This window comes from Acanthochromis polyacanthus, chromosome 17, assembly GCF_021347895.1.
Source record: "Acanthochromis polyacanthus isolate Apoly-LR-REF ecotype Palm Island chromosome 17, KAUST_Apoly_ChrSc, whole genome shotgun sequence".
Classification (NCBI taxonomy): Eukaryota; Metazoa; Chordata; class Actinopteri; family Pomacentridae; genus Acanthochromis; species Acanthochromis polyacanthus.
This window is the reverse complement of record NC_067129.1, coordinates 14,345,817-14,366,535: the sequence shown is the minus strand read 5'-3', so window position 1 is coordinate 14,366,535 and position 20,719 is coordinate 14,345,817. Positions and strand designations below refer to the sequence as shown.

The 20,719-nt window shown below is 41.8% G+C and overlaps 1 protein-coding gene across 1 annotated transcript in view; it reads right to left on the bottom strand.

The window, feature by feature from the left end:
- ltbp3 (latent transforming growth factor beta binding protein 3) overlaps positions 1-19,446 on the bottom strand; it is a 42,064-nt gene extending 22,618 nt beyond the window's left edge. Inside the window, exons 1-4 of the mRNA XM_051937727.1 lie at positions 18,833-19,446; positions 2,452-2,730; positions 2,204-2,367; positions 2,010-2,115 (exon numbers count right to left, since the gene is read on the bottom strand). Coding sequence (XP_051793687.1) covers positions 2,010-2,115; positions 2,204-2,367; positions 2,452-2,730; positions 18,833-19,070 — 787 coding nt within the window. The 5' untranslated portion in view covers positions 19,071-19,446. The remainder of the gene's footprint in view (positions 1-2,009; positions 2,116-2,203; positions 2,368-2,451; positions 2,731-18,832) is intronic.
- Between the last annotated feature and the right edge of the window lie 1,273 nt (positions 19,447-20,719).

The window sequence follows — 20,719 nt, the reverse complement described above, 5'->3', positions numbered from 1 at the left end:
GTTTGACTCTGTCCTAAGTTGAGAAATATAACTTCCAGTGCTTAAAAATCTTGTCTCCTTAGCTGTACCAAACAATAAACTCTGATTCTTGGCAAGAAAACACAAACTTCTGACAAACTATTCTTTTGATATATGTATTAATATCAGTCTCAAAGCATATAAAGCTTCAACACAGGCAGTCAAACTAAAGAGGCAGGGATGCATGTTTTTTGGCAGTGATACTACTACAGCGTAGAAGCAATTGTGTCCAACTTTGACAAAATGTTTATTTTCTTGCTGGTGGAGTCAGATGAGATTGATTTTACTGCCATGCCCATCAGAGCCAGTTAGCTAAGCTTAGCTTAGCTCAAACATCGCAAAGGAGTCTTTCTGCATCCCTTCACTTCTACTTAACACTTTATATCTCACTTGTCTAATCCTGAAAAAAACATTCATCATTTTGTGAGTGTAAATGTTAGCATTTGGTCTATACTTAAGTTCTGGGGCTGATTCTGATGCTCATTTACTGTGTGAAAAATTACACACAGCCCATATATTAGCTCGTTATCTAAGTGAAAATAATGAGATCATTGTTTCAACTTTACATAAATGTATTTGACCAACTTAGTTAGTATCCTAACTGCTGTGAAGAGACCGTTTGACTCCACACCACCATCTACTCTGCTACATGTGCTGCAAACAGCCCTAAAACAAAGGGAGTTGAAACTGCTCCTCCGGAAAAACTATTTGACGGCATAATTTCTAAATTAATCCAAGCAAAATTTTCTGAATTATTATAAAAAGTTTTCCTATTGCTGTATAAAAAACTAAATAACAGTAATACAGAAACGCTCCTGACAGGCTAATTATAGCCAAAGAAAAAAAAAAGATTTATGAGTCAGGATCCAGTAAACATGTTGGATTTTGTGATTGTTGGATAAATCTGTTCAGGTGTTTTGTCTGCGGACAAAAAAAAGAGTGAATTTCCCCAAATTTCAAACTACTCCTTGCCAATTTTACAATTAAACAAACCTATTTTCTTCTTTGCTTTCCTTCATGTTTTCTTTTGTAATGGCCTTTTTTATGAAGCCTTTGATGAAGTGTTTGCTTGTAACCGAACAGACTGAAAAGTCTTTCATGAGGTCAGAGCTCGTAAAATGCAACATTCTTCTTCTTATTCTTACCCTAAATGAGCCTTGAACTCCTAACACAGAGGTCTGTTCTGCTTTCCATGAGGGAGTAAAAACATGTTGGGCAGTTATATTACCGAGCTGTGGGAACACGGCGAGTTATGAAAGCACAATGGAAGAGGCAGGATCACAGCTCACCTTCGCCTTTCTTATGAAAAGAAGAGAAGCTCAAAAACGGACACGGGTGTAACAACGCAGACAGCACTCTGGGCAAGAGTGCAGCAGTCTAAAGACTAACCAGACGAACAGTATCAGGTTTTGTCAAAGGCCGCATTGTCTGAGCCAGAACTGAGAGACGGAATAATAGAGGAGTGGAAAAACATGAGTAGCCAAGATTTTCTTGAAATTCAATCTCCTGGAGTGTGATGACAGTCCTGCACTGGGCAGGCCCATAGGAACATGCTTAAGTAGAGGGTTATTTTCCACATTCTCTTTTTCTGTCTCACTGTCTGCGTGTAATTCCCGTAATTTCTTCCGTTTTCTCCTTCCAAACATTTTCACACACTCCCTACCCCACCTTACCACTAACTTTCATGCACACATTTTTATAGGGGTATGAAGTGATTGTTTTAATCCAGGCCCATAATTTCATAAGGTGGAAGGTATAAATTGGTGGGAATGCTTGACATTTTTGGCTCAATAAACAGTAATTTATTCTCAGAGAACACACAAGATGGTGATTGCATAAAAATTTACCAAGGAACATTGGAGGAAAACATCTCGTTTGGCACGTTCACATCTGAATATAAACACGAGATATTGCTGAACAAATTGTTGTGTGGCAGCTACAAAGCCAGAATAGTAAATTAGAGGCACTTCTTGAAGTTGGATGTGACTTACTTGGTAGTTTGGGGCACTGATAACACTTATTCTGTCCCCATGAATTCCCCACGCTGCCACAGCAATCCTCCTGATTGGTCAGAACAGGTAGCGGTGTGCTGTTGCACTGAAAACACAGAGGAACAACGTAAGTGGAAGTACCAAACATGTGTTCAGAGTCAATATTCATCACCTCGACACATGACTGAACTCACGGCTTGTTTGGGTGTGGTCTCCTGGAAGCAGCGCCCCTTTGGTTTGTGTCTCAACGGGAACAGACGAGGCCCCGTCTTAAGAGGAGGTTTGACATCTGATGCGTCAAGAGGCTGAATGACGACAGAGGTGTCCGGCGTGTGGTGAACACGCAGGCTTATCTGCACTGAAAACGGGGAAAACGTAGATGTCAGTCGCATTTAACACATCATATACCAAACAGGAAAGTGCTGAGGCCAACTCTAGATACCTTCTGATGAGTGGTGCCCCACTGGTGACAAAGGCAGGGTGAAAACTGAGTGTGTTTGCGTCATCTGCGTCCGCCCAATGCCTGAATGCTCCACCAGTTTCTGGTCATCTGGCTTCAAAGGTACAGGGTACACAGGCTGCTTGTTGCCCCGCGCTGCCTGAGCTTGCCGCATCTGCTGGAGTGGAAACTGGCAGAGCCGACCGGTGAAGCCCGGAGGGCACAGGCAGTGCTTCCTGGAGCTGCATACTCCTCCATTCATACATGTCAGGGGACACACAACTGCAGAGAGAGAGAGACCAGGAAGGAATTTGTTATGTTGAGATGTGCAGAAACTCCCACAGGTTCACAGCTATGAATCACATCAGATGAGATGTAGAAATTACTAACAACACTGCTGCAAGAATGTAATAAAACAAAGGAAGAGATGGAAGCATGTTTTTGAATCCATTAATATTTATTCATATTATGATTTAAGCTCCACTGAGTTCAGAGACAGACTGACTTTTATTCAATCACGTGAACGGCCTGAGGATTTAGTGTTATATAAATAACATAAATATGGCAGGCAGAAAAAACTTGTGGCATAACCAGGACCACGTAAAATATTCACTTTGAACTGAACCTCTGTAAAAATCACATGAGCCTGACGGACTGACAGGCCGCACTGGCCAGGAGGTTTAGCAGGAAAGCAGGTAAAGTCATTGATCTGTGTAACAGCTTCATTCTGGCATATGGGAAAGATCTTGAAATCTGTGGGAAAGCTGCCGGGTGGAGAGAGGTTCATGGCATATATAGTATTCACTGCAGCTTTATTGGCTCTCCCATTGTGTTCTGTCCAACAGGAGAACAATCAGAGGAAAGAGATAGAGAGCAGAAAAATAAGAAAAGAGGAATCTAGAGAGATTGAGCCACACAATGATATGAGTAGTTGGCTCTGTCAGCTAATAAAGCAATAATTACAGATCATCCAGGAAGGCCACCTCATTTCAGTTCCTCTTTCACATACGATGGCTGGAAAACATCCAAAAGTTTGACCAATATGCTGAGGGTCAACACCAAAACATGCTTCAGCTGCTTACTCTGAATCTATATGTAATTATGTAAAAGAACATTATTCACAAAAATGTATTTTATCAAAAGAGTCAAACACCTGAAATGCTGCAATCGTAAGTTATCGAACAAAATCAAAAGGGGATAAATTAATTGATCAGCAACTACTTTTTGGATGTAATAAACAAAAAAGATTCAGGATAATTAGTATATGATTATAAGAACAGTATCATTGTTATATTTAAGGAACAAATGCCAGACTGGCATCAAATTCTCGTCCAGAAGCATTCCACTATTCTTTAAAGCAAAAATGCCAAAAATTTACTACTTCCCGATCCTCACATGTGAATACTTTGTGTTTTTTTGTCCTCTTTGATAGTGAATGGAATAACAATGTGTTTTTGACTGTTGGCTGAACAATACGAGCAACTTGAAGAGTTCAGCTTTGGCAGGAGAAATTTTATAAACCAAAGAAAATATCGAGAACAATGACCTGAGAAATGAGTTGATGAAAACAAACCGTATTTGCATCCCTATAGCCAGCCAAAAAAGACACAAACAAGACCACAAATGTTTCACAAGGTTTAGTTTTATTGCTCAGCACAACTGTTTTCCTTCATCCAGTTGGTTTGCTCCACATCCTCCTTTCTTTTACAGTTACACCAAAACTTTTACTTTGCCAGTGTTGTCCTCTTTTTTCTCATTTCTTGATGTCAACTGAGTCTTAAATTCTTTGTTAAATACGTTCAATATTGTATTGTTGTTCAGTCTGTGATGATCCTCTTCCTCTTCACCAAGATGTCATCTATCTTCCATTATTCATCCGACATCAACTTTGCTTTAGGAGAGGAGAGGAGAGGAGAGGAGAGGAGAGGAGAGGAGAGGAGAGGAGAGGAGAGGAGAGGAGAGGAGAGGAGAGGAGCCGAGGCCTCTTTGTGCCGCTGAGCCAAGTGTGTGCACATGGAAGTAATTAGACGTGGACTGCCAGGGAGTCTGGGCTACAGCGTGATTAAGGGACAAGATCACTTTAAACACAGCAGGGACATCCTCACATAGTGAAAGTCTGGCAGAAAAATGAAAGAACCTCAATGAAGCACTCGTAGCGGGTAAAATATTTTAAATCTGAGGCAAGATGGATACTTCAGACGCAGCCTTTCACCATGTGACAGTGGTCTTTAAGCGCCAGGACTGGGAACAGCATGCACAATGAAGCTTGGTGGTTATGGCAGGACAAAGACAGTGAGACTGAAGACAGACTCCTCTGACATGAGAGCTCCAGTTTCCATTGGGTCAGATTTTGCCTCATTCCTGGATTTAGAATGAGCGGAAACTGGGAAAGATGCGTGGGTTGAAAATTGAGATTGCAGACTTAGAAAGAGCGCAGAGGAACCTCCCTCCAAACGTTATTACACAATGTGAACCCACAGAGACGGGGGAGATGACATACTGTAGGCTAAGTCTGGACGGAGGCCCCATCTGGCTGGGAAGGTGTCTGAGTGAGGCCTCTGATGTAGCCTGAGCTACACAATGAACACAAAGGACAGGAGGGAAATCATATTTCAGGGTGGGGACGGAGCTGGGGGGTCCTCAGAATGAAACCGTTTGACGTTGTGAAATTAGGTCAGTGTGATGACATACTACGCACTGCTAATCAGAGAAATGATGCATTTTTAAGACTTCAAGACAGAGCTGATGTGGTATACATTCAGTTCATATCCTTTGATTGTTTCTATGAGTCAGCTGTGGTGGAAAAATAATTCAAACCCTTAAGTAAAAACACTAGTACAGTATTTTAAAAAAAAAATGCATTACAAAAAAAGTTCTACATGGAAAACCCCTAAAAGTACATACACTACTGTTTAAAGTTTGGGGTCACCTCATTTTTTAAAGAAAAGCAGTTTTGTTCAAATAAGATAACATTAAATTAATCAGAAATACAGTTTAGACATTGTTAATGTGGTAAATGACTTTTTTAGTTGGAAATGGCTGAATTTTAATAGAATATCTTCATAGAGGTACAGAGGAACATTTCCAGCAACCATCACTCCTGTGTTCTAATGCTACATTGTGTTAGCTAATGGTGCTGAAAAGTTAATTGATGATTAGAAAACCCTTGTGCAATCAGTGTGAGTTTACACACTCATATTCATGTGAAATTGTCTGGGCGATCCCAAACTTTTGAATGGTAGTCTTAGTATTGGCAGCAGAATATAGTTCAAATGTAGTTAAAGTATTAAAGTAAAAGCTCAGATTTGGTCCTGACTGATTTATTATTATCAAAAGATTATTACTCCTGAAGCATCAGTGCGTCAGCAGCATGTTACTGTTGTAGCTGCTGCAGGTGGAGCTACTTTGAACAATTTTGTACACAGATTTATATACAGAGAGAGCAGATATATCTGAGGACCCCTAAGATGATTAATGAGGGAAGAAAGAAGACAAATAAATATAGGATATGTTTTCAGCTTTTAGATGTTTTCTCTCATATGTGATTTTTGTGGGATAACAAATCATTTGGACATTCATTGTAATTAAACCATGTCAAGAAAGGAAAATAACTGTTTGGTGGAGCTCAATAGCACAATATTTTTCTCTGAAATGGAGTGGAGTGGAATTATAAAGTAACATGAAATGATAATCTACATTATTAAATTTGTACTTCACTATAGACCTCAAGTATATATACTCCGTTACGTTCCACCACTGCTGGTCGGTTTGACACTGACTCGTAAAACATACAGTTTTATCCATTTCGCATGTTGCCTCAAACAGGAAACAAGCAATAAAAAGAGTATGTCATTCACAGCATACATAAATTACATTTTTATAGCCATGGCATGAGGGATCGTCCACTTCAGTGGAAATCTGATCCCTTGTTTGTGACTCCCAGCTGTTTACAGGATCAAAAATATACTTCTGATGTTGTGCAAAGTGGATGGCAGCTCTGACTAAACTTGTCTGCAACTTATGTAGCATTATGTATAAAAAACATGAACAGAATTAGATCCTAAAATGTCTAATCTCTCTTTTTAAGTGGCTAAACAGTTAAAGAGCTGTTGAAGAAGCAAAATTTCATAATATAAATGGTAAAATTCCTTACTTTTCACATGAGTTAAACTTTGTTTTGTTACTGTTGCACATTCTTCTATCTCATTTACATATTCTTTTCTACATATCTCCATAGTAACACATTTTAACAGCGCTTTAAAGGCATCTGGAGACACTTTCTGCAGCAATTTAAATAAAAGATCCAACTTTACAAATATAAAAGTACATTTACGCAGTGAATGAAACTGCCTAATGTGATTTTCCACTCAGAGTCTGGCCGGGTAAGTGGAAAAACACTATTTCCACCAACCTAAATTTCCCTTTATTTTTTTTAACTATAATTAGGGCAGGAAAAAAAAGCATTTAACTTCAGAAAAAGTAAATTAACTGGCAAATCCAATCAGTATCACTGCAGACAGGTGATTATCAGGTAAACTCGTCCTCATACGTTTCCAGCTTCATTAGCATTAAGTCAAATCTCCCAACAGCAGGTGGTATTACAACATGCCTCTATTATCCTGATTATTGGATTCTGTTTAAATTAGCTGTCTCATGTCTGTTTGTCTCCACGGCTCCAGCAAGACTGAATGATTTGTGTGTTTTAGCGACTCCCTCATTTCACATCTGCCTCCTTCATTTGAGCTCGAGGAACACTGGCGATGCACAGGCTAATCCTTTCTGCAGATCCTGTGTGCAAATGGGCGTATGAGTGCTATTAAGTGGTGGGCGTTTCGTCTCCAGGAGAGTCGCTGTGGTTGAGGAGGGGGCTGCGCCACACTACTTACTGAAAAGAGCAGAAAAGCTTAAAAAGTTGAGATCATAAGGAGGATTTTACTTCCCAGTGGACTCTCCCTTTTAAATCATCACCTCGGAGTTCATTAGTAGAATTTATGATCCAAAATCGCTCATTGACTCTCTTTGTCAGCCCCAGTGGCAGCCGCCCTCTGCTTGGTACCACACCTTTGTCTTTACAGATCTTACACATTCCTGAGACGAGAGGTGGTGTGTTATTAAAAATCAAAGGTGCCTAAGAGTTATTTAGTGGTCTAAATGAATGTGAGGCATGAACAGGGCTGGCTGCCTGAATGGAGGAGGGGGTGGGGCTTGTGATTTGGAAGCTGGCATGTTATCGTGAACATTATTTTCCACACGCTCCAGTCAAAGAGGGAAGTGAAGAACAATCCATTTTGCATGTGTGGCATTTAGATCTGCGCACAGCATTGTTCAATTCATTGAAAACACCCTGTGCTGCCATTGAACACACGGCCATGTCTCTCTAAAGTATGGCTTCAGTTAAGCTAAGAAAACACTCAAAGCTGACTTTATCCTTTGCTGTCACGTCTTTGAAACCTAATTTAATATTGAACATCAGCTTTCAGGCGAGTTCCAGGAGTCAGGAAACGTGTAATTTTCCCACACGGCGCTCACTTCAACTACAAGAGCAATCTGAGCGGCATAAAGAAACAGAAGGAGGGAAGTCTGTTTGTCTTCAAGCTCTTATCGCCGGCATTTCATGTGACATACAAATGAGAGCTCTTTCTTCGAAATGTCACCATTAACTGCGAGAGGAGAAAAACAGATTTCTTCACAGCACGAGAGGGTAGAGGGAACATATATCTGTCATTTATATCATATATCTGGGAAAATGAGGGAATAAAGCAGCACGGAGCGCAGAGGAGGGATGTAAAAAAACAGAAAATAAAGAATAATGGGATTTTTCAGTGGGATTATTGTGATTCCCAGACACTTTTTTTTTTCCGTTTAAAAAAAACATACTGTACATTCCTCAACTGCTAAGTAAGCAAGCCAAGTGTAAGCAGCAGGACATGGAAGTCATCTATGTCTGAAAGCACATAAAGACAGACCCAGACGCATGTTTTACCACATAGCAGGTAATAAACTGTGGGGACATTCGACTATTACTCTCACTTGTTTTGCAAGGTGAGGAGGAAAAAAGCGTACTTCTGACAAAAAAAAAGAAAGAATGAAAGAAAGAAAGAAAGGAGGGAAAGCTTGTCCTTTGAGTGCCCTGTGAACACCCACCAACCCACCCGCCCACCCACCCACTCACTCCTGTCTGTCTGGAGATGACGCATCACAGGCCCCCCCCTCCCTCCACAGGGTCCTCTCAGCCACAGCCGCACCCTCCCAGCACAAAAACAACAAATTACAGTCCTACAAACCGCAGCTGGCTGAAATAAAAGCTACTGCAGACATAATCTCCAACCATACGCATGATACAATGCCTTGATCTGTCCCGTTCTGTGACTACAGTCTTCTGGCAGCATAGCAATTTACCCAGACTGCAGGATTCAGACACCAAAATCAGTGACGATGCCCACTGAATCACTTTCACTGTGATTCAGTCTGAATCAACCCACTCAGAGATTTAAAACTGAATGTGTTTTTGGTCAACATGCAATCATTTCCATGACCTCGCTGGTTGATGTAGTAATACACGCTATGATATGATCGCGAGCTGAGTTTCCACTGGTCGTGTTTTCCAATTGTTGCTGATGCAGACTTCTAAAACACATCTCAGACTGCAGTTTCAGTGGAAGAAATGATCACAAATCACATCGAACTAAATGCAGAAGCTTTTTTTGGTGTAAACCTTCATATATTTACTTACATGATTAGTTATCTTCATCAGTGTTTCCCCTATAAGCTTCACGAGGTTCATTAAAGAGCCCATATAAAGCATATTAACAGGTTTGTAATTTCATTTTTTGGGGGTCTACTAGAATATGTTTACATGCTTTAATATTCAAAAAACACATTATTTTCTCCTGCTGTACATTGCTTCTCATCCTCTGACTATAATATACCGTTTAAGTTCCTGTTTCTTTAAGGGACCCCTCCTGAAAAGCTCTGATCTGTCAGCTGACCTGAGGAAAGTGAGGTAATGTTGGTTACATTACCTCACTTTCCTCATAGGAATGTAGCCCTAGCAGTGTTAGCTCTGGCAACTGCAAAGTAGCTGCTCATTCTTGGAGTACGTACCAGATTAGTTGCTAGGCCAGGCAGGCATTATGCAAATGTGTTACATGGTGACATCGATAAGCAACAGAAGCAAAGCCTGGACTTCAAAGGAGGTGGTTTAGGCCATTAAGGGGCAATGTTTTCTGTTGAAGAAAAGCAGCCTCATTGGTGTGGACTTTGAGGTTTGTAAGCGTGCAGACCTTCTACATGCACATGAAAGTCTGTACCACCATACCACCACATCCAAAAAACAAAAACTTAAAAAGCATAATATTTGCTTTTTAACCCTCTGAAACCCCAAACTCATTTGATGTTGATTTGAAAGACGTTTTAGACTTTAAAAATGCGAAGATTACAGCTTTTGTCAGAGCCAGAAATTGTAAAAAATTGCTGCTACCAGCCACGCAACATAAAAACATCTCTAATCTCTAAAAGGATGAATAAAATTGAACGTAAAATTGCTTTATTTTAGCAAAATAATGTTACTTTACAAGTCTCATTTTAAATTTTGCCCAAAATTAGGCATGTAGTCTATTCAGATTTTGTAAAAAAACAAAAAATTCTGCACTCTGACACACAACCGTGAAGCTTTTAGTAACTCAGCTGAGACCAACAGTAACATAATAAAAATTTGGAGACTTTTTAACAGAAATGGCTTGAACTGCAGGCCGTGTTTACACAGAGCGGACAGGAGAGTATGGAAACAGTCAGGAAAAAAACAGAAATAGAGCCACCATTTTTCTAGTTTTGGCAACAACCGTGAGCACAAAAATGTTGTACATGTTGACTACTTTTTTTTTCAAATCATAGAAGAAATTCAACCTCTCTCTGCTTCTAGTCATGGTCGTGTTGCTTCTAAAGAAAAAAATGAGTCCACAGTGAAGCAGAAAAAACAAAAACTGTTTGGGGTTCAGAGGGTTAATGCCCACATTAAAACGTAACCACTGAAGCTTTATATCATACTGCCTCGTTCTGGTGTGGCATATGAAAGTGGTAAGATACAATTTGTGTCAACGCCCTGCCAGAGAAACCAAAACAATGACTTACAAATAGCTAAAAGCTGCACAGAGCTACATCAGCTCTCAGTGTGTTCAGCACTGTGACCTTCTCGCAGCACACAGTCATTGTTATAAGTACTCCTGTTAAACAGTATCCCTCTTCATGGTATTTTTTAATTTCCATGACGCGACAGAGTCACGACTAAACAACGCTGGCTGCAGTAGATGGTGAACACAGTTTCCACCAAGGTCCCTGTTTTAGAAGAGAATAGGAGACTGGCTCCCATCATGACGTGCTTCCCTTCACCATCAGCTCCAAAGCAGGAAACCACGTCCCCAAATACACCTACCATCCTCTGGCACTGTGAGACCGCATACCGCTCCGAGTGCGCAGCGACGTATGAAGTGGGTCAGACTGCTGCAGCTGAGCCAGACGTTGGGAGTAAATGACATAATCACTGCCTTTTCACAACACAAACCTGACTACGCATTCCTCCTCCCCTCTACACAACTCTCCAACCCCCAAGAAACTCTGCCCTCTGCTTCAGCTACCCAAACAAAAGCGCTGCCCTTTGCCTGGATTGAGCGCTCTCACCAAAGGCCTTCATTATCTCTCGCAGTCGGCCTAAAACAACAGTTTGTCGACGTTACAGAAAGTGGGGGATGACGACGAGCAAAAACCCCTCCTGAAGCGGCCATCATCACGAAGATCAGGAAGGGATTTGAGTGGGATGGGTTGCAATTATCTAAATCTAAATCAAACTCTCCTTTGCACAACGTGATTTTCCCATGTCATGGAAATATGCGATGTGGTTTACATAGCTCTTGGGTGGGCACAAATCCAGTGTTGCCCTGTCACTCCCCGATGGCAGAGATGTTTGTGGAAAGAGAGCCAGAGAGTCAGACAGGATCTTGGCACCGCCGCAGATGATGTCATATAATGAGTATCTAAAAGCCTGAGCTATAGGGACCGGAGGGCAGGCAGGTAGAGCAGTGCTGACAGGGCTCTGCTGAGATTATGTCAGATACCTGCCCTGTGGGATCCTCAGCAGTGCAGCGCGTGGCAGGTAATGTCTGCAGGCTACACAGTCTCAGGCGGCGGCAGAGAGGCAGCGTTGGCAGAGTGCGTGTTATTCTGTTTACCCTGGCTAATCGCTACAGCTACAGGGTCCTGCACGGTGTGGGTGCAGTCCCGAGCGCTCGCATTCCTCGGAGTGGCTTTAAATAACTGCTCCGTTTCTTCTCCCCCCCCCGCTACGCAAATGGGAGGAGAGTGTTAAAGATGGCAAAGAAGGTTGTTTGTTTGAGTTGGGTTCAGTACATTGCTCCTGAGCACGCTCACATGCAAACACACACACTGTTCCCTCTTTGAAAAACCCAACTCTAATTGCTGCTTTGTTTTCCAATTTGAGTTTAATGTGATCCTTTTCAACCTGGAGGAGTGTGATTTCATGGGAAACTCCTGCAATGATGGCGTGGATTCTGGCTCTGAATGAGCAGTGCAATGGTGATAAAAGTAAAAACAGAAAGAACTGGAAGGACTGCGGATTGAAAACCGTTCAACAACCACGTTTCTTTTGTAGGAGGCCGCAATAAAATGGGAAGGAACTGACTAATTCTCTTTGTGCTTATTTGTTCTACTAACTTTGTGATTAAAATTGGACATATACTCATCACTAACTGATTTAAGAGCAGGAAGCACACAATTAAAACTAATGGAAACTGTTTTCGGTCCAGTTTGTTAAACTCTGCAGCACAGACACCCAACTTATTATCAGCACTATACAAAAATAAATGTTCCTAGATTATATTACAACAGGAAGGCTTTTATCACAGGGACTCAGATTTATTTATGCATATACGGCATGTTTATTTTCTTGCAAATTTTCACAGTACCATCCCATGTGGTTCCATATCCTGATCCCTCTTGTAGCTAGAGGTTAATAAGCTCAGAAGACCCCAAATAACCCTGTGTATTATTTTTTCCAACAAGCATAAATAGACGGAGCGAGGCGACAGAATGTGCACCCATATTAAAACTCAGCCTCGACGAGAGGTTGCTGCTCAGGCCGCAAATCTACACGAAGCGCATTTCTCCAAACTTAAGAAGCTTTCACGATTAATAAGCTGCAAATGAATGTGCATGAGACTCCCTCATGATTGTGTGTGTTTGTGTTTGAGAGGGTGTGAGCGCGGGAGCCATGCCCAGCTTCGCCTCTGAGTTCAGTCCAACCTGCGGCAAAAATCCGGAGTGCTGCAGGTTTTTGGTAGCCTGTGTTAGACCGCCTTCTCCAAAGTTTGGCATGAGAGAAAGAGGAGTGTGTGGGGAAGAGCAGAGGGCTTTGAAAGGTAAAATAAACTCCCCTCCCTAAATAGAGAGAAAGTAGAACCGGGCTCGCCTACTGTATTTAACTTGACTTGTCTTCATTTTCAGGCTCCCATGGACCTCTGACCTATGCCAAGGGAAAACCAAAACAAACCACAAGGCTACTACTGTCGCTTTACTCTAAATACAAAACCACATGGGAAATCCTGAAATAGCCATTTCCACTCGTCATCATGCCCATTTTAGGGGAGACGAGTCCAGACCGGGATACGATAAGGCCTCCTACGTAACACGAGGCCCCGAGCTCTCATTTATTCCAGAAAAAGACGGGAATCCAGAGCAGCTTGGACGTCTGGAGCCCCGATAATGATGAGATGCTGCTGAGATGCAGAGAAGAGACGGAGGCTCGGAGGGCTGTCTGGGAGCCGAGCAGCTGCTGTCAGTAAGGCTGATATATGGGATGCCTCTGTGCTAGCAACGGCAAAGAAAAAAAATTAGACTTGGACTAATTCTTGTTGGAAAAACCACACTTCAATCACAACGACCGAGGCGTGTGTACAGATTTTTATGTAACCACTGTATTTTGGAGGGATTTCTTTGATGACTGCTGAAAATAAATTCAGACAGATGCACACGCATGTACAAAAACACCCTCTCTAACCATTTACAGAAAGCGCAGCAGATAAAAAAAAAACTGTATATAATAGGTGGCTGTTAGGTATTTTGTCAGCCAAACACATGGAGATCATCACAAAGATAGTTTTGATCTTCCAGTAAACAGCCTCAGGTTGAAGAGAGATATGGAAAAGAGTGTGCAATCAGATCAGCATGCAGTTCTGACATTTAAAAATACAACTTTCAAACCCCTGTCACAGGCAATCTTGCTTTTTTCCCATCTCGCTACTCCTACTGAATGCTGTGCTACACAATAAGAGAAATGCAATAAGTAAAACAATATGCACTCATTCTTTCATTCCTGACATAAACGATAACAACGTTTGTGCCTCCGCCCCTGCAGAGCCCTGTGATGACTTACACAGATACCATGCGGAGTCAATGAAAAGGCTATACGCTGCTGCTAACGTCAACTTTTCACTGCCTGCCAACACGCCTGGAAGGATTTCAGGTTTCTGTGCTTTCATCAGTTTTTAGGAAGTGTACAGGGGAATATAGATCGATTTAATGGCATGTGGATTCCCCGGAAACATATGATGAGAGCATATCTGACATATTTTAAATGCACTTGCAGTGACGCAGGTCTAAAATTATTACAAAAGTAGATGCTACCATGATGTTTTCTATATATACAGTGGATTAAATGGAGCTATTCTACTATTTACTCAACCATGACTGATGCTCTCTAATCTTTGTGTTTGCACTCTCTCAAAGACATATAAAGTAGAAAGGAACCGCCTGTCGCTCAGGTGGTTTATTCTCGTGTAGAGCAGGTGATTCAGACTGTCTGAACATCTGGGTTGTGATCATTCTTACTGTCTGTCCCAGTCTGGAGCAGCATAATTACACCCTGCTCAGATCACTAATTATTTATATTTATTACTTGATATAAATTTAGGTGACTGATGTTTAGGAACAAAGGTTTTAAAAAGTAAGTGTCTGGAGGCAAGTAAAGCTTAAAGTAAAGTTAAAAGTTACTAAGAAAAGCAAGCAGCATACCAGAGTAATACTCTGCTGGAACAACTGACAGAAACTAAAAGCAATTGTTTCAAGCTGCTCTAATCAATGTGTAATCAATTTATTATATGCATATGAGGATCAGATGCCTCCTGACTCAACTGTTCCCTTCAGTTCATTGGTTGAATTTTGGGTCATCGCTCTACTGATGCAGCTGTTTTCAGCCAACATCAACCTAGCACACAAATATGTGAAACGTATTTTAGAACATACCACAGCGAAATGTGCAGAGTAATTTAGAAATGGTGCCATCTCATAGTCTATGGAGCAGAGCAGCTTCAACGCCGTTGTTTACAAGACTCAGCACTGTCTGCAGCACATGTAGCAGAGAATAAAGAGCAGCTGAGATAAGTCATTTAGTTTGCGAAATACATTGCTGGAAATTGAACCATCGATGATGCGATTATTTTCGCTTTTCAGTATAACTCTGAACATTTTATGTATATATCGGCCAATACTGGAGTTTTTAACCCAAACACTCAGTTTTCAGTTAAAAGGTTCATTCTGAAGGGACCATGAATGTCTGTTTACCAGATACTTGCATGAGGCATTGCAGTACAGCATTAGATGAAAAGTCAAGGGATCAAGAATATCAGAAGGCTTCATCTCTGAGTAATGGACTTGGGCAGTATCAATGTAATGGAATATATCAGAGCATATAAAAATCCCCAAGATAAAATTTTTAATAACATCTAATCTTTCTCTTAAACTGATACAGACGTGCTGTATCAGGATCCACCGATTATTGGCCTGCCCATTTATCGGATCAAATATTCAGCATATTTTCAATCATGGGCATTGTTTTTTTTAAAAACTATTTTCATAATAGAATAAATGAATTTTAAAACAGTTCTACTTTGGCTATGATTCAGCAGCCTCTCTCTATCTGTTGTCACCACACTGTGGTCTTGAGCAATAATCCGCCTACAGCAATATCTGATGCCTTTCACAACACTGGAGGATAAATCCTGAAAAGTTTTCTCTTAACGAAACATATGCAAAACATAAATAAACGAATGCCTTTCAACAAACTTTTGTGGATGGTCCTTGGGTTATAAATAAATTTTTTGGTCCCCTTGAGTACTTATAATTGGGACTGGCATCAGCTGAGGGAAAGACATATTTTTCAACCAACATAATGCCACCATAATCCAAATCTCTCAACATAACCTGCCCCAGACCAGGTTGCATCTGCAGCATTAGTTACCACAGAGATCTAGCTGATTAAAGACAGTAGCATTTGGGACACTGAAAACTGACTTTAAGCTCAACATACCTCGCTACCACACTAATCTCACTCAGTAGTTTAGTCTTCAGACACCTGTTTGGACTGGAGGAACATGGAGCTGACTTGAGAATGATGGTGTTACACATTTTTCACCAAACAACAAGATTATGGGACGAGTTAAAAAGCAAAATGGGAATGGAAAGGACACAGTCAACATATAACTTCATCTTGAGACAGCTTCTTCTAGCAACACAAGCAGCTTATTAGTCACATGGTTTATTCAACTGTCAGTCTGCCATCACCAGCACATCATCTCCATTTAGTCCACTGATGTGTCAGAGATTGATGCATCAATGTGAACCTACAGATCTACATTACCGTCCATGGAGCCACGGCTCTCACATGCCTAAAAATATCAAACATTAGCTGGTTAAAGCTATTAATGGGATTTTTGCTTGCATTTCTCGGTTTAATATCATTGCAAAAACTCAAAGCGTTGCTCCTTGGAAGCACAAACCTCCACCATTGATCCATTCTCCAGCTGTTTAAAACAGAGACTTGGGTATGTCATCCTCATGTTTTCAGTCACTTTCTCATGTCAACCTGCCCAGTGAAGGTAAAAAAAAAGATTTTGAAAAAGCTTTTCGCTCTATTAAAGTTATGGCCTTTAAATGACATTCGTCTGTTGGCAGAAATCCCAGAAACCAGATCATGACTAAAACCTGACTGCTTCTTGGGCCTCAACTTGTTTATTCACCCAATTCAGTCTTTGAAAACCCTGGTACGTACTAAAGCACACATCCTGAGCGATATTTCTACGCTTACACACTCTGACAGGAACCATACTGCTCCTGAGGAAAGGTTTAGTTGGGTTTGCTCACTCTGGGCCTCAGCCTCTCTGCGCTGGCATCACAACCACTCAAATATGGAAAAGTCTTCATATTGTTGCTGCTATAGCCACGGCCGTTTTAACACGGGAGAGAGAAATTTCCACTTGTCCACACCACATTCCAGCGCTCACACTGAACAGCACACATCTCCTCTCCAGGCTGAAGTCGAAACCCCCTCTGTCCCTCTCCAGCGAAAAACTCTTACAACTCAGCGAGGATCTTTTCAGATAAATCCAGCGAGGCAGGTCACTGTATGGCAGATTCGTTATCTAGACCAAATGTGAAGCAGCGTGAGGTATTCCTGGAATTTAATGTCTCTCCTGAATTACTTGACACAGAAGCTCCAAAACGTGACGCACCACAAGGAAACCGGGGGAAAATAAAGGGGGAGAAGACCGGTGTTCGAGCCAAGTCTCTGACTCCATGCGGTGTCAAAGAGGAACAATCCGGTCACGGCACTACGAGGAGGATTCACTTAGCCTCGATTAAATCCAGCCTGCTTACCTCCACATGGGCATACCAGAGAAAACAGCTGGAGAGGCTGCATGTGTACTGAAAGACTACAGCTTCTTTGTGCAGAACTGAGTCAGAAGAAGCAACACAGGACTGACTTATTCATACTGATTTTGATTTGACCTCCTACAGGCATCGCTGAAGAGCCATTTGCTATTCTTCTTTAAAATCCAAATTTAAAAACGTGCAAACATTCAGGGTGGATAATGAAGTTTAAGAATATAGAGTGGAATGTGGTGGTTTTAACGTTACAAAGATATGGGGGATAAGGGAAATGATTCTGGTTCTATTTCAGCTTACATATACTAACTGTGGCTGTTACTTTCATTAACTTGATATCAGTCAAAGTGAAATTATGCTGGTGAAACAGAGACAAACAGACTGGCAATCATTCAGCAATTACAATTAACTTGGACCATATGTATCATGGTGTTTTGAACCATATTTTCTGGATTCTTTCCTTTCTGAGTAGCTCATTCTCCACACTGAGTAATTTAAAGTAAGGAGGATCAGTCAGATTCGTTTCTGGGCCGGAGACTGACGTAGACTGCAAGGCTCCGTGGCTCACCACAGCTGATCTGATACAGCACAGAAAAGGCTCCACTCATGCCAACCAGACACTGGAAGTCAAAGTCAGAGGAGGGTGAAAGTATAGATGTTAAGAGTACATTTACATGCTATGTAATGAGCCATGCCTTGCTAATTAAAGTGCAGCACCAGAGCAGTTTTCCAGTGATGCCGTGGAGGGTAAACCCAACTCACCTCGCCTCAGCCACCTATTTATTTGCGGAGCAGAGTTGACACAAGACTTAATGGCGTGGATTCACACAGTATCAGCTGCAGGTATCAAACCGTGCGGGTATGAGTGAAGCAAATACACTTGATTGTGTGGCACACAGAAGGTGAAAGATTGGATTTTTGATTACATTTCAAGACCTTTAGCTTTTCGCTGCAACATTATGGAGCTAATATCTTAATATTTACTCAATTATCTGCCACTTTAGAGGTAAATGTGTTCATTATTTCTCCTTTGATTTGTGGTTAATTCATTTATTTGTTTTCTGATTAGCTTTATCCTTTGTTTTCTAATGTCTGCTTTCTGTAGCATCTTTAAACTTTGTTGGAAAAAAGTGCTACATATATATACAAAAAGTTATTATAAGATTTTAAATGGGCTTACATCTGTAAGAGACAACAGTCTAACTTGGATTAACTTCAAATTAACCCTAAAAGCTGAGGAGGCTCATTCTGCACAATGACCACTTTCACTTTGGATACTTTGCCTGCTGTTACTGCTTTTCAAATCAGGAGTTTTCCTATGTATTTCAGCACAAGTGGACCCTGTAACTTAACTAAGTAACTAATCATAAAACTTTTCCCACCATTGCCTTGTTATAACATTAAAATGTGGTCAGAAGGCCCATCATTTCGTGCGTATTTACGCATTTTTATGGAGTTCCATAGCAATTTCATTGTCCACAAAAAGGTGCATTTATGAGTAAACCAACAGGCCTCCCTCACCTCCCCAGAGGCTCCACAGAGGGGAAAAAACCCATAAACCCGGAGGTCAGGGCAGCACTATTAGTTAATCGCAGAGGCCTATTTATATGCCCTCATAAATAAAGCGCATTGTTCCAGCCTCTCCGTCACTCACCGACCCTGAAGCCCTGTCCAGTGAGCGTGTCTCCCGCCTGCCCGTTCTCGGCGATCAGCGTGGTGTTGTTGCCCTGCTCGCAGGTATCCTGACACTGTCCCTTCAGGCAGATCCGCTTGCAGATGAGCGGCGCGATGACCACCTTGAAGCGCTCCCGTGTGGAGGAGCGCTCCGTGCACCACACCAGCCTGTGGACGCTCAGCCAGATGACAAGCAGACGGGCGATCAGAGAGGGCATCCTGGCATCCTTCACTGCCCTCCACAGAGACCCGGGGACATGCAGATCACAAAGCTCCCAGCTCCGAGGCTCCTGCTCTGTGAACACCGACGGGGAATTTTGGACGTCTCATACGGCAAAGAGGAGAGAAGAAGAAGGGGGGAAAAAAAGAAATGCGCGTCCTCCCTCCTGTTTTCTCCTCAAGGAAAAAGGAAAATCACTTTCCTCGCAAGTGATCCGTCTGCGGAAACGAGGCGTTTGGCATCTTTGAAAGTTTTCTAGATCTTTTCAACAACAATGAAAAAGTTGCCCCTCGCTTTTGTGGCTCTTCCTTCTTCTCGCCTGTTGCTTTGCAGAGCTGGGCAGAGTGCGTATGTGGGTTTGGAGAGAGAGAAAGAAGGGAGGAGAGGAGAAGGGGTGAGCCAACCCTCTCTGGAGAAAGCTGGCTGCAGGCCAGCCAGGCGGTGCAGGAGCAAAGCTCAGAGTGGTTTCCTTGTTGGTTCTTTCTCCTGACACCCCTCCTCTGCTCTGCAAATCACCGCTGCACAGCTGTGAGTGTCACTCTGAATAAAACACGCTGACAGGTAATACATTACTTCATACACAGTTGTGTTTGTTTAGTTCCCAAAATGATACTGGTAAACCAACAACCTCTTCATCCTGGGGCAAATGAGACCAGCAGTAGATAGCTCTGCTTAGCAAACTAGTCTGTTCAACCTGCAGTGACTCTAAGATATCAATAAAATGTTTCAGACACTTAAAATGTGGAGATATTACACACTCACCGAACAAACAAAAAGTTGGCATCATTTTTCTGAGTTGTGAAAACTTTTAAAGAAATGTTCATCCAACAAACTATTCTGAGTTAGGTGAATTAGCTTTGCCTTCATAATCGAAGGGATTTCTAATTTCTGTCTTTAAGCGCGTTAAGATAGAGGACGGGACTGGAAATAAACTCGAGGTGAAGGAAATCAAGTCAATTTCATTAATATCTCAACCTCGCCGATCAAAATAATGTCTGCAACTTATAGAGTTCATCGAACTTAGTAAATTAGTCTTCCACCCATTTGTGTAGGTGATGGGAACAGATTCCTTGAAGTATTGTTTGGAGGGTGTGTGGTCCTTCAGGGTCAGTCTGAGGTCAGCAGAAGCAGAATCTGAAGCGAGCTGGCCACTTCTTGTCCTGTGATAGCTGAACATTTTCCTGCTCAAATAAAGAAAGCAAAATATAATTTACAGATGTGTGAGCTGTTTTATTGTGCACAATGTGTTGTATTGTGAGCTTAGTTTGTGATCTCACAAATCAAAAACACAAATTTCAGTCACTAACTTACAACCTGGAGAGTCAAACCAAAATTTCTATCCATTCTCTATAAACCACTTAATCCTCATTAGGGTCACAGGGAGGCTTGAGTGTATGCCAGCCTACTGAGGGCGAAGGCAGGAGACACCCTGGACAGGTCACCAGTCTATCATAGGGCTCCACATAGAGACAAACAATCACACTCACACCTATGGACAATTTAGAATCACCAGTTAACCTCAGCATGTTGTTGGACTGTGGGAGAAAGTCAGAGTGCCCGAAGAAAGCCCACGCATGCACAGGGAGAACATGCAAACTCCATGCAGAAAGATCCCAGGCCCAAGCCGGGACACAAACCAGGGATCAT